This window comes from Vanellus vanellus (genome assembly GCF_965231255.1).
Source record: "Vanellus vanellus genome assembly, chromosome: 8".
Classification (NCBI taxonomy): Eukaryota; Metazoa; Chordata; class Aves; order Charadriiformes; family Charadriidae; genus Vanellus; species Vanellus vanellus.
This window is the reverse complement of record NC_138913.1, coordinates 5,621,004-5,633,473: the sequence shown is the minus strand read 5'-3', so window position 1 is coordinate 5,633,473 and position 12,470 is coordinate 5,621,004. Positions and strand designations below refer to the sequence as shown.

At 47.7% G+C, this 12,470-nt stretch overlaps 1 protein-coding gene across 1 annotated transcript in view; it reads right to left on the bottom strand.

The window, feature by feature from the left end:
- The window catches only part of LOC309674956 (uncharacterized protein), a gene marked incomplete at both ends in the record, with an annotated part of 207,591 nt that overhangs the window by 40,559 nt on the left and 154,562 nt on the right, over positions 1 to 12,470 (bottom strand). The window contains 8 exons of the mRNA XM_082487153.1: positions 170 to 304; positions 1,142 to 1,270; positions 2,370 to 2,498; positions 4,752 to 4,883; positions 8,262 to 8,420; positions 9,369 to 9,491; positions 10,071 to 10,193; positions 12,281 to 12,418. Of these exons, the coding sequence (XP_082343279.1) occupies positions 170 to 304; positions 1,142 to 1,270; positions 2,370 to 2,498; positions 4,752 to 4,883; positions 8,262 to 8,420; positions 9,369 to 9,491; positions 10,071 to 10,193; positions 12,281 to 12,418 (1,068 nt within the window). The remainder of the gene's footprint in view (positions 1 to 169; positions 305 to 1,141; positions 1,271 to 2,369; positions 2,499 to 4,751; positions 4,884 to 8,261; positions 8,421 to 9,368; positions 9,492 to 10,070; positions 10,194 to 12,280; positions 12,419 to 12,470) is intronic.

Here is a 12,470-nt window from a genome sequence, read left to right as displayed (position 1 = left end):
CAGGCACTCCTGCAGTCTGTTGCATGAGAAACCACAGACGAAATAATTAGTAGAATATGAATACATTAGTAGCAGCAGCAGCCAAACAAAGCAAACGGGAGGAAGAATGAGAAATCACGCTAGGAACAAAGGAATAAGCAGACAAAGGGAATCTGGCTTTCTATTATACCTTTCTGACACTTTTTGCCGTGATAACCAGGCTTGCAGGTGCAAGTCCCGTTCCTCGCGCTGCACTCCAGCGTGTGCTCTTTCACGCACTGACACTCCTCCGAGCAGCCAGCTCCGAACGCCCACCTGGGACAGGCTGCAGCCAGACGAAAAGGACTCATTAGCTCTGTAATTATGCACGAGTTATTTGAAATTGCACGCCGCTGCAGCATGCAACTGCTGCAAAAAGCAAAACGTTCATTTTACTTCCAGCAAAGACATCCGCGCTCCTATGACAGCGCCTATTAACGTGGGGGTGTGTAAAATATAGTTTACGTGATTCCTATATTAAGTAATTCATTTCATTTCAAGTAATACGTGGTGAATGCAAGAACCAGAGATGTTTCAAAGCAAACTTAGTTAAGTTTCTGAATGAAAAAACATTTGGATGCAATCCAAAGAGACAAAAGCTTGCATGAAAAAAGAAATAAAAATCACACAACTATTTTTCAATCTTGCATAGATTTTACGAACAAAATCTGTACGTGCAAAGAAACTTGACCACCTGTTTTGCAACACTTTTGTTTTGATTCTTTTCCTTCCCATTTAACATTTTGCCCTCATCCCGCCCCAGCCCACCCTGCTCCTCAGCTCCCACTCCAACCCTATCGGCAGCCACCCACCAGCTCCAACCAGACCTTAACCTCACCAACAACCCTAATGTTGAACCCGCCCATCCCAACCCAGCCCTACCTGTAGTCCTCATCTTTGCGCATCAGTAAATCTCAGTCCTTATGGCAAAGATTAATTGCTAGAGGAAAAGATTAATGAAGTTTCTGGGGCTTCCCGGCACGTGTCAAAAGTCACGTCCTCCCGCAACTCCCGGCTCTTCGCAGAACCCAGAGCCTCCCTCATTTTATATGGGATGTGGAACCTTTAAAGAATGTTACACTGTGCGTGTGTTAAACAGATTTGAAAAATTATGGGGACTTACTGAGATGGCAGAAGCGGCCGTAGAGCCCGGGGTCACACAGGCAGGCTCCATAGAGTCTGTGGCAATAGCCGTTGTTGGCGCAGTTGCAGGGTTTGTTACAGTTCTTCCCAAAGAGGCCTTTTGGGCAACCTTTTGAGTGGACAAACACAACAAGGCATCAACTTTTAAGTGTTAAAACACGAACACCAAATCAGCTCTCTTTTAGCTGGCGCTGCAGAAAAGACCGCGCTGACTTGTCGCTGCGCCGGGGCTCCGCGCAGCCCACCCTTACCAGACACTTGCTTTTCTCTCACCCTTTATCCTGCCTATTATTTAAACAAAAGTCACTTCAAGGCAAGCCGCAGGGTTACAGTACATCTCGCACGATGGAGCCTGTTCTCATTCGGGTCCCTAAGATTTACCGTGCACAATCACTTCTAGATAGAATCATAGAACGTTTAGGTTGGAAGAGACCTTTAAGATCATCAAGTCCAACCGTTAAGTAGCACTGCCAAGTCCACCACTAAACCATGTCCCTCAGCACCGCGTCTACACATCTTTTAAATACCTCCAGGGATGGCGATTCCACCGCTTCCCCGGGCAGCCTGTGCCAGTGCTTGACTACCCTTTCTGTGAAGAATTTTTTCTTAATATCCAAACTAATCTTTCCCTGGCATAACTTGAGGCCATTTCCTCTTGTCCTATCGCCTGTTCCTTGGGAGAAGAGACCGCCCCCCCCTCGCTACACCCTCCTTTCAGGGAGCTGTTGAGAGCGAGAAGGTCTCCCCTCAGCCTCCTTTGCTCCAGTTCCCTCAGCCGCTCCTCACAAGACGTGTGCTCCAGACCCCTCACCCGCTTCGTTGTCCTTCTCTCGACACGCTCCAGTGGCTCAACATCTTTCTTGTCATGAGGGGCCCAAAACTGAACACAGCACTCGAGGTGGGGCCTCAGCAGTGCCGAGTACAGGGGGATGATCACTGCCCCAGTCCCGCTGGCCACGACATTCTTGATACAGGCCAGGATGCCGTTGGCCTTTTTGGCCACCTGGGCACACTGCTGGCTCATATTCAGCTGTGTGTTGACCAACACCCCGAGGCCCTTTCCCACCAGGCAGCTTTCCAGCCACTCTGCCCCCAGCCTGTAGCACCGCATGGGGTTGGTGTGACCCAAGTGCAGGACAGACCCAAGGGGAAAGCCGTGGTGAGGTTTCAGGTACACGTTATCCCCGGCAAGACAAGGGGAACCATACCGTCTTCACAGAGCTTGCCGTGCACGCCGGGTGGGCAGCGGCACTGCCCCGTGACGGGGTCGCAGGAGCCTCCGTTCTGGCATTTGCAAACGCTGGCACAGCCTCTGCCGTACGTCCCGGGGGAGCAAGCTGCGGAGAAAGCAGGGAAGATGAATGGGCTAAGAAATCCTTCCCCTCTGCTAGAGATGAAATGAAATTAAGACTCCAGTCATCAAAACTGAGCAAGGCAAGAGTCTCTCTAGTCAAGCGGGCTCTAAACAAAGTCATATTCTTGCTATATAAGGTAATACACATCCATCTAATATTTACTAGATAATTTTAAAGGGACACTTGAATTAACCAAGCTTACTTATGTGAAGTACTATGTGATTTATCCAAACTCTCCCCTGCATATGCTCCCCTCCACACAGTGCACGGGGCTCAAAAACATTGCCTATAAAGTACAAAGCTTAAAAATCAGAGCACAGTTTTGAATATTAGGAGATAAATACTTTAAACATTTTTTTTTTCCTTCCCAAACACTGTTATAAAAATAGCCTTGTGTTTTTCTGACGTAGTCTCTGAAATTGCCCAGATGATCATGGCAGAAGCGGATGCACATCAGCACGGGATCCCTTCCTACAGCCCTCATCGCTCCAGCGCAAAACGAGTTGTGAAATGAAGCCCTGCTCCACTGTTTGCAGCCTGAGCTAGCCCAGAAAATACAGTTGCTGGAGTCATCTGACTTCACTGACATTTTATCAATGTACATTAAGGAACTCGACATTCCACATCAATTTCCATTCGGTTTCTTTGGTGCAGTATTACAGAAATTTAGTTCCAGTTTTCTCAACTGTTTATCTTACCCTAAACCCATGAACTATGCTGTATATTAAGAAAGCGAGAGAAAAGAGTGAAAACTACCGCATATGGCTAATTCATACAGATTATACATTGTATTTATCATTGACAATGTCTACTTCATCAGACTGCAGGTTTGGCTCAATAATGCTGTCCCATTAAAGTCCTTTAAATACCACAGATGAATTCCGCCAGATTATGTGCATGAATATCTACTGTAAATAGAGACCAAAAATGTTATTATTATTTATGAAGTGAACTAAAGAATTTGTATCCTGTCTTGAAATTTTTATAATCTATCCTAAACCACTAGAGCACCACGCATAGAAGTTAGAATATCCTACCTTGATAGCTTGAACCATCTTAGGTAAACTAGAAATTGCCATTTTAATCCTCTTCATTCCTATTCTCTCAGCTGTCCCCAGTGTTTGCAAACCAAACGCGTGTCTCCCAGATCAGTCTCTCGGAATAACTACAGGCAGACTGTTGATTTCAATCTTTTGCTGTTTTTTCTACATTTCTGCCCTTGTGATGATGCCTCCTAAACAATCTTGATGGCGATTAACCTGAAGACTGCTGATGCTAAGTAATAATTCTTCATCGTCTCTTTGTCTCATCAGTGACAGCACAGACTTTCTAAATATGATGGGCCATCACGCCATACACCACGAAACGGAGGGACCCATCTTCAAGGTCCCTTCCAACTTAAACCGTTCTATGATTCTATGATCCCAAACAGGCAGGAGACCTGCTGTCGGAAGTCTTAGACAAGCCACAGCCAAGTTTTGCCGATCTGCAGATGAAGAACGGCACATGGTACATCAAGAAATCACCGCTCTATCTTTCCAGTTGGTTTTGACACATACTTCTGAACCAGAAAGATCTTCTACCAGGAGGCAGGAATAAGGAAAGTAGAAAGCTATTACAACAGGTACTGGCCAACTTGGCAAGAGAATTCTGAAAAAATACAATCTCCAAGATGAAAAATTAACCATCCCAAGAAAGTTATGTTAATAATTAAAAGAATGATAAGGAAAAAAAAAAAACCACAACCCAGACCCAAGTTTACCAACACAAGAAAAATAGAATAAAAGCGTCAATGTCTTAGGACGTTATAAAGGAAAAATCCAGTTTAGCATCTATGTCCTCCCAGATTGTCACACCACCTGCCAGGACAGACTTCTGAAAGTCAGCGAGGCAAGTTGTGGAGCGAAGCATGGCAGGCAAGCCTTGGCTCTTCTCAGCAGCAGGGCGAACAGGAATGAAGACCACCACCAGTACTTCGGAAGGGGTCCTGTACTCTCTGCCCCTGGAGGGCAGAGACCTCGCTGTTTGAGGGTTCATACTATACACTGTGGCATCCTTTATAGTTTCTATTTAATGGGCCACATTGCAATAAAATTTTGATCTGCCTATGAGACAGCTGTGCTCCTTAGAGAGCTTTACAGATTAAAAGCACACTGGGTTATTCCTATTTCCTATGTAACTGCAGGGTCACAGCAGGAGGACCAAGTCCCCACCTTTCAAACACACTGTACTCACTTTCGTTACAGATAACGCCGGTCCACCCAGGCGAGCAAACACAGCCACTGCCCTCGCTGTTACATCTGCCGCCGTTCAGACAATCCTCGCAGCTCAAGCTGCAGTCGTTGCCAAAAGTGTTATCAAGGCAAACTGAAAAGCAAAAATACAGAAGGTTTAAGTGAGCATCCAGACAAAATACTTCCACCAGCTCTCACCTACCGTTCCAGATGCACGTGTGCAAAAAGGAACCTGCACCACATCGACAGACCGAAAAAAAAAAGTATTCATGTTGTTAGCATTCATCTTGGTAGCATTGCAAATACCACTGGTTCATCCCAAAAGACAGTCCTAAATGGAGATTCCCAAATTTTCCTCTTCAAATTCTGAGTCTAAATAAAAGGAAAGCTGGAACTGTAGCTGGAATTTACTCCCTTAAATGCTTTAATTCCTCATCAAAGAGCTTTTAAACTACAATTTTGCTTTCAGAAAAAAAGTGAATTTGAACCTAACACTTGATAATATTGTATATAATTAAAAGTATTTATTGGGAGAGAATCTCCTTTTCTCCTTGCCCGGCTCTCCTTTTTGTTCTTCTATTGCAGTAGGTGGATGCGGTGCTAGTTAAGCATAGTCCAGTGAACACTTTAACACCATAGTCTGAGTGTCATTCTAGGAAAACAAAGCATAATACACATTTCTGACTTCCTTTCTTCTTCATGGATGTGAAAAAAAAAAAAAAAAGGGTTAGTCTATATGGAAAAGCTAAAAAACATGAAAATGCATTCCTGCTCACCTTCCCCACCCTCCTCTTCCCCCTTGCACCCAAATACAAGTGCAGACATGCACACCCTCATGTTCCCTCTTTGTGAGATACATTGAGAAAGGCATAGAAAATAAATGTTGCTCTCTGCTAAAATACCTCGGTGACATTAAGATCCCATCCACACAGTCAGTTTATTGCCTTCGAGGCTTTATGGATGTGGCTGGAGGCTTTTTGGAAGGGGATTTTGAACAACACCTGAAAGCGAGCTGGCAGATTATTTCAGCTAACAGTAAAGTCAGCAGGCTCGTTGCTTTTCACCAGCAATTTTCTATGTGAGGCCAGATTTCCTCTAGGTCTCGGCACCCAACTGTTCCTTTTTCTGTAGTTGAACAAATGCCCAAGCTTGCAGAGACATTCAGAGTCCCAGTGCTCCCACTTGGAAGAGGTTACAAATTCGTACTTCGGGAGAAGAATACAGATTACCATTAGAAAAACGTCATACTTCTACATCAAAAAGTCATTCAAGCTATAGGAAATATTTAATTACTTGCACCAGCTTACTTAAAGCATTTTTTTTTATATATAATATAGAGAGCAGCACAAAAATATGTCTGAAAGTATATGGAATATATGTCGCCAGTGTGAACCTCACGAAGTTCAATAAGGTCCTGCACTTGGGCTGGGGCAATCCCATGCACAAGTCCGGGCTGGGCGGAGAACGGATTGAGTGCAGCTCTGAGGAGAAGGACTTGGGGGTGTTGGTGGATGAGAAGCTCAACATGAGCTTCTGTGTGCTGGCAGCCCAGAAAGCCAACTGTATCCTGGGCTGTATCCCCAGCAGCGTGGCCAGCAGGGCGAGGGAGGGGATTCTGCCCCTCTGCTCTGCTCTTCTGCACTACTGTGTCCAGCTCCGGGGCCCGCAACATAAGAAGGATACGGACCTGTTGGAGAGGATCCAGAGGAGGCCACGAAGATGCTGTGAGGGCTGGAGCACCTCTACTATAAGGACAGGCTGAGAGAGAGTTGGGGGTGTTCAGCCTGGAGAAGAAAAGGCTCCGGGGAGACCTTAGAGCCCTTTCCAGTCCCTAACGGGGCTCCAGGAGAGCTGGGGAGGGACTCTTGATCAGGGAGGGGAGCCATAGGACAAGGGGGAATGGTTTTAAACTGAAAGAGGGGAGATTTAGATGAGATATCAGGAAGAAATTCTTCCCTGTGCGGGCGGTGAGCCCCTGGCGCAGGTTGCCCAGAGAAGCTGTGGCTGCCCCATCCCTGGAGGGGTTCAAGGCCAGGTTGGACAGGGCTGGGAGCAACCTGGGCTGGGGGGAGGTGTCCCTGCCCAGGGCAGGGGGGTGGAACTGGATGGTCTTTAAGGTCCCTTCCAACCCAAACGATTCTATGAATAAATTCATATTTGGGAAATAAAAGAATTTACTATACCATTAAAAGTTTCATTTCTCCATCACTTTTTCCTGCAAACCACCATGTGCTGCAAAGCCTCAGCTTTAGAAAAAGTGCAGATGCTCAGCTGTGACTGATAACACCCAAATTTATGTGGCTAAATATAAATAAAACATGCAAAAACTGGTCAATAAATATTTGATTGTGGTTTCCAGGCCTGATAATTTTGCCTGTGGTTATCTCATTTATCAGTTTCCCAATTGGTTACCAGTGTCGTCGAGTCCGGCTGGATGCTATGTGATTTGGGAGGTCTTAACAGTTTTGTTCATAAAAGTAAGTTAATTTTTTATTAAAGCCAAGACCAGTTCCTGATTTTTGCCTGTAGGGCACAGTCCTCGGATGAGTAATTAAAGCTCATATAAAAATCACAGGACATACATAACAAAAATAGGAAACCTCATTCCTCCCTGGTGAGCCACCGGCACACACTGCACTCATCAGAAAGAAAGCACCGGGCTTCAACTCATAATACTTTTAAGTGGTGAAGTTTCCACCTTCAGGTGGAAACAACGAAGTCATGCAAAGTCCGGGTGGGGTGAAAAGCTGCTTGCTAGAAGACACACGGACATGCCGCTTTGCACCCAACTCCTGTGACTGTGTGGACTCATGTGCTCCGTTTGCCACCGGTCGTACCAAGCCCTCAGCCAACCTGAGCTCTACAAGGATGGCTCCGTGCTTTTCCCAGAGAACATGCCCAAAGCATCCAAAGGGATCTGAATCTCCAGAGGTTCCCCCCCCAAACAAGAATGCAAATATCTTAAGCCAAAAAATCTCCAATTATGATAAAAGGGCCCACCCCCTCCCACCCCCTTTCTACCTCTAGGAGAAAGGGAGGGTTTCCCAAGGGCTTGTTCTCAGTAGAGCAGCTTTGGTGGATTTTGCGCATTGCAGTAACCCACGCAGTCCTCTCGCCCCCGGGATGAACAGGATCTCTCTGTCTGTTGCCTCCGGGGCTTTGTGCAGACACCCTGTTTTTCCAAGAAGCCCCCCCATCCCCTGCTTGCTGTCCTGCTCCCTTTTCCCACGCCTCCCTCCGCATCCCTCCTCGCCGCATCCAGGCAGCAGCAGCCGCAACCAGGGAGCCTTCTTGTTCCCAAAACACGTTCCATTTGGGATGGGACATGTGGCAATGCCTCCTCCCTGCTGGCGTGGAGGATGGGCAGAAAGCAGGATCATTGCTCATCCCTGCTCCGCTCCTCCGGATGGTTTAAGCCTGGCCAGCCCAGCATCACTCTTGCCCCAAATCCTCTTTCCAAGACTATTCCCCCAATTTGCTGCGATGGCAAAAGCGATGCCCGTTCACTCACCGACCCTGTGCACCAGGGTGAGCTCTCCTCGTGGGTCTTCATCCTCGTAGAGGGCACCGAGCGCGTAGCGAAGGAGCTGGGGGGGACCTCTGAACTGCAGCCCTGGAGCCCCGGCGAACCCCGCTGCCTCCTCCGCATCCGCCTCCTCCCCACCTAGGGCTGACACACACACATGTGCCATCAGGACCTGGCCCCAAGTCTTTTTCTGCCACACTTTCCTCTCATTTACATTTTCTTTTTTTTTTTTTTTTTTATTATGATGGTAGATTTTCCAGCTACACCCCTATGCAGTTTGCACAGCAGTCACAGCTGATTCATTTTCTCATCTGTATTTATAAAGAGTTTCTGCTATCCAAAAAAGAGAAAAGGCGTGTGTCTGCAATCTTACCCTTTTCTTTCTTCCAGAAATAAACTCTGATCCTGAAGAATCCAAAAAAAAATTAAACCGGGAGTTTAATTTTCCTCACTTGAAGTTTGAAACTATTTTTCATTAATGAAGGTCATTACTCCAGCTCATTTTGGAGATGACAAATATGGAGTGAGGCTGGCTGTCCAATTTATTTTCAGAAAAACTCAAATTCAGAAAATTCAGAAAAACTCAAAAACATGGGAAATCAGTTGGCTTTCTTTTTGGAGTTGGTTAACATACCAGCAGGTGCTAAACTTGGTTATAAAATTCAGTTGCCAGGCTAAACTCTGTACTGGTTACACTGGCAAAAATCCAGAATCACTCCACTCACTTTAGTGGAAAACTTCTCTTGGTTCATCAAGGCAGGACCTGGCTACCTTTATTCCACAGGATGTTAAACTTCATCAAATAGGGCAAGAAAACTGTCAAAATAGCATTTATTTCTAAAACACGAGGCTTAGGCGTTCAAACATGTCCAGGGGATTTAAGCGTTCATCTTCCATTAATCTTTGGCAAAACCCATTACTGGAGGATGAACTTGGGATCCACGTGTTACGCGTAGCTCCAGCCCGGCCACGTTCAGAGATGGCTCAAGCTGGGCTCCCCAAATCCCAGGATCTGTGAAAATCTCCGTGGAATTCACATTTTAAATCAGTTGGAAATACTTTAATGGCCTTCAAGATGTAAAAATGACTTACCAACGCAAGACCACCTGTTAACACCAAGCCTGTAACCCTCCTTACACGCACATTCGTACGACCCCAGGGAATTAACACAGAAATGGTCGCAGTTGCCATTATCAAGACGACATTCATCCACATCTAGAAAAACCAGATATAAATGCTGATTAGGTGCAAGTACCTCTGCTTGGAGAGTGCACTCCGTGCCTGGCCGCATCGGAAAAATTATTCTGCACATAAGAAAACCCCAATTTTCTTAGTACTTTGGGGGCTCTCCGTTTCTCACAAGTACTAGAGATATTAGAACGTTTCAGGGCAACATGGAACAGATTATTTCACCCATGTTTTTGCCTCAACTGAAAACAGCTGCTTTAAGCTGTTAAGCTCAGTTGATCCTATTTTGAGGGCTCTCCTTCTGTAGAAGTAGTCTGTAACACACTTCAATATACAGCGTCCGTGGAGAGAGGAGGAAAAGTTCCTCTCTGCTGGCTCGCCTCCCACGGCCCCGCTTCTCCGTGCTGGACGCTGGGTTATTACCGTATTCCAGTCCCACAAAGCGGCAATTACACATTTGTAACACCTTATCAGCAAAGCTGGCACACGCTCACTGATTCTCTCATTAGGGAAATGCCCACAAAGCCCCGGGATGAGCTTTGACAGCGTTTCCTCTTCCCGCTGTTGCGCCCAGTGAGAGCGAGCCAGCGGTACCGAAGGACTCACCGTCGCAGGCGCAGCCGTCGGCGTTCGGCTGGAACCCCGCTTTGCAGGCACACTCGTAGCCGCCCGCGTAGTTGATGCAGAACTGGGAGCAGCAGGACTCTCCGCTCGCGCACTCGTCCAGCTCTGCAAGGGAGGGACAGCTCGTTCAACCCTCGGGCACGGTCCGAGCCGCCGCCACAGTTTTGCTCGGTAGCGGCCATCCTTTCCAGCACACGCCTTTCTATGCCTTCCTCTCCCTTCACCCACATACAGCACTGCCTGGATCCCACCAGCGGCTGTCTCCTACCTTTCTCCCACAGCACCCACTACCCTCCACATCCAGGGAAAGGCATCGTTTCGGCAAGTCTTAGCTACCACGAGGTGATTTACAAAAAAGACAACTAGCTCTCACCAGCCCACAAATACTATCTATTTAACAGTAATCTCCATTTAACCATTGGCATTTTTGTACGTTCCACCTTCTTCAACGCAAACAAACAGCGGAAGAAAGCTCTGCTCCAACACCGCATGTGCGGGACGGCAGCAGCCTGCTGGGTGCAACTGTGGTTTTTGATACCTAATTGCCCGTTGCCTTATCCTGCCCTGTGTCCATCCGGAAATTGGTATCGTCGACACCGCTGTTCTGGTGATTAGATACAAGAATCGAGCTGTTATCTTTTCACTGCAGGCTCGCAGCTGATCTCAGCCCTCGCAGCCTGCTGAGCGGGTCGGTGGCCATCCCCGGGCCACCTTGTCAATGCTGAGTCTGCAAAACGCTTTGGAACGTTAGCCAGACGAGCAGCCGCAGATGGGAAAAGGTCAGTGTCTCAATTAACCTTGGAAGGAGTACCAACATTATTAGGAAACACCGACAGGAGAAAGAGGAGAAAGAAAATGTAATTAATCAATCGAGGTGAGGAGGTCGGCGTGAAAATGATTAATGCAGGTTATTTGAACACGGAGAATTTTCCAGAAATGTCACAAGCTGAGCTCCTCTGCAGTGCATCAGACGATGCCTCGCCCTGGGGTCTAGCGACAGTCCCCCGTCTGCGTAGGAATGCCAAATGTGCATCCAACGAAAAGGAGAATTTTTGCTGTTAAGAGCAGCTTTTCATGTCCTCAGCCTTGCCAAACCCTTCCCCTGCGCTCTCACCTCCCTCGCTGGGCCCAGAGGAACTGCGTCCCTCTGAACTCTCCGCGGGCAGGTCACCGGGCTGGGGCGCGGGCAGGAGGCTGCTCTGCCTCCTCTCATCCCTACGCAAACGCGGCTGCGCGACCCATCCCACCCCTGCGAGGCTCAGGGTCCGAATCTCCCTCCCAGACCCTCTTTTCTTTTGCTTTTTAAGCTCCAGCATCGACCGTCCCTGCAGACCTCGGCGCTTCCCTCCTCCCCTGCTCCTTCCTCTCTCCTGCACTCGGCTGGTTTTGTTGCGAGACTCTTCTTGTCTGTAATGCCTCTCACATTCACCACAGCTCCCGCTCTCCACCTCTCCTCGTGTCTTGCTGCACTGCTCTGTGATTCCTGCCTTCCCCCCCGTCCTCCCCCTTCTTGGCTATTCTTTAAAATTTCAATGGCATAGTGACAGCAAGTCTAAACCAGAATGAGATACAGTTTGCAGAGCAAAAGCCGTAAACAAAAAAAATCACATCGTAAAATCGTTTCAAACATGAAGGAATTTTTAAGCTCTTCTCTCGAAATAAAAACAAATCTATCTCTATTGCTTTCACTTCCTAAGTGAGACTTCTCGCAGCCAGAAGTGCAATCTCATCACCGAGCAAATCTGACGGAAATAGAGCAACTTCCATAACACAACACGGAGTTTGCGCGTGAAGCGCTTCAGAACAGCAGTGTTACTGCTCCGAGCCACAGCCGACCCTCTTCCGAAAGAAAGAAAATTCAGGGAAAAAAAAATCAGCCAAGTGATGCTTGGGCTGGGCACAACGAGATACGGCCACGGCAACCGGTGATGCACCAAAGCGTCATCTTCCATTTCAGAGGCAGAACTCCTTCCCCTCGGTAATTAACAATCCCAGCAAACGCGCAGAGCAAGGCAAGCTGGAGCAGCCCGAGAGGAAGCGCCAGAGGATGGTATTGATTAAAACTTGCAGGAGAAGGGCAGGGGATGGGAAGGCATTGCCTTGAGTGACAGCTCTCCTGCCGGCTCCCCTTGCAGAGACCCGCCACACCTCCTCCCTCCTCCCGCGGAGACCCAGCGTTCGCCGCGAATTACCTGCGCAGGTTTTGCCATCAAAATCGAGGCGATAGCCCTCGTCGCAGGAGCAGCGCGGCCCCGCAGTCGTGTGCTCGCAGTGATGAGAGCAGCCCCCGTTGTTGTCCTGGCAGCTATCGACAATTTCCATTTCGATGCCTTGCAGAGAAATAAATCAAAAGGATGTTAAAAAGCAAGCACAGGGGGAGAG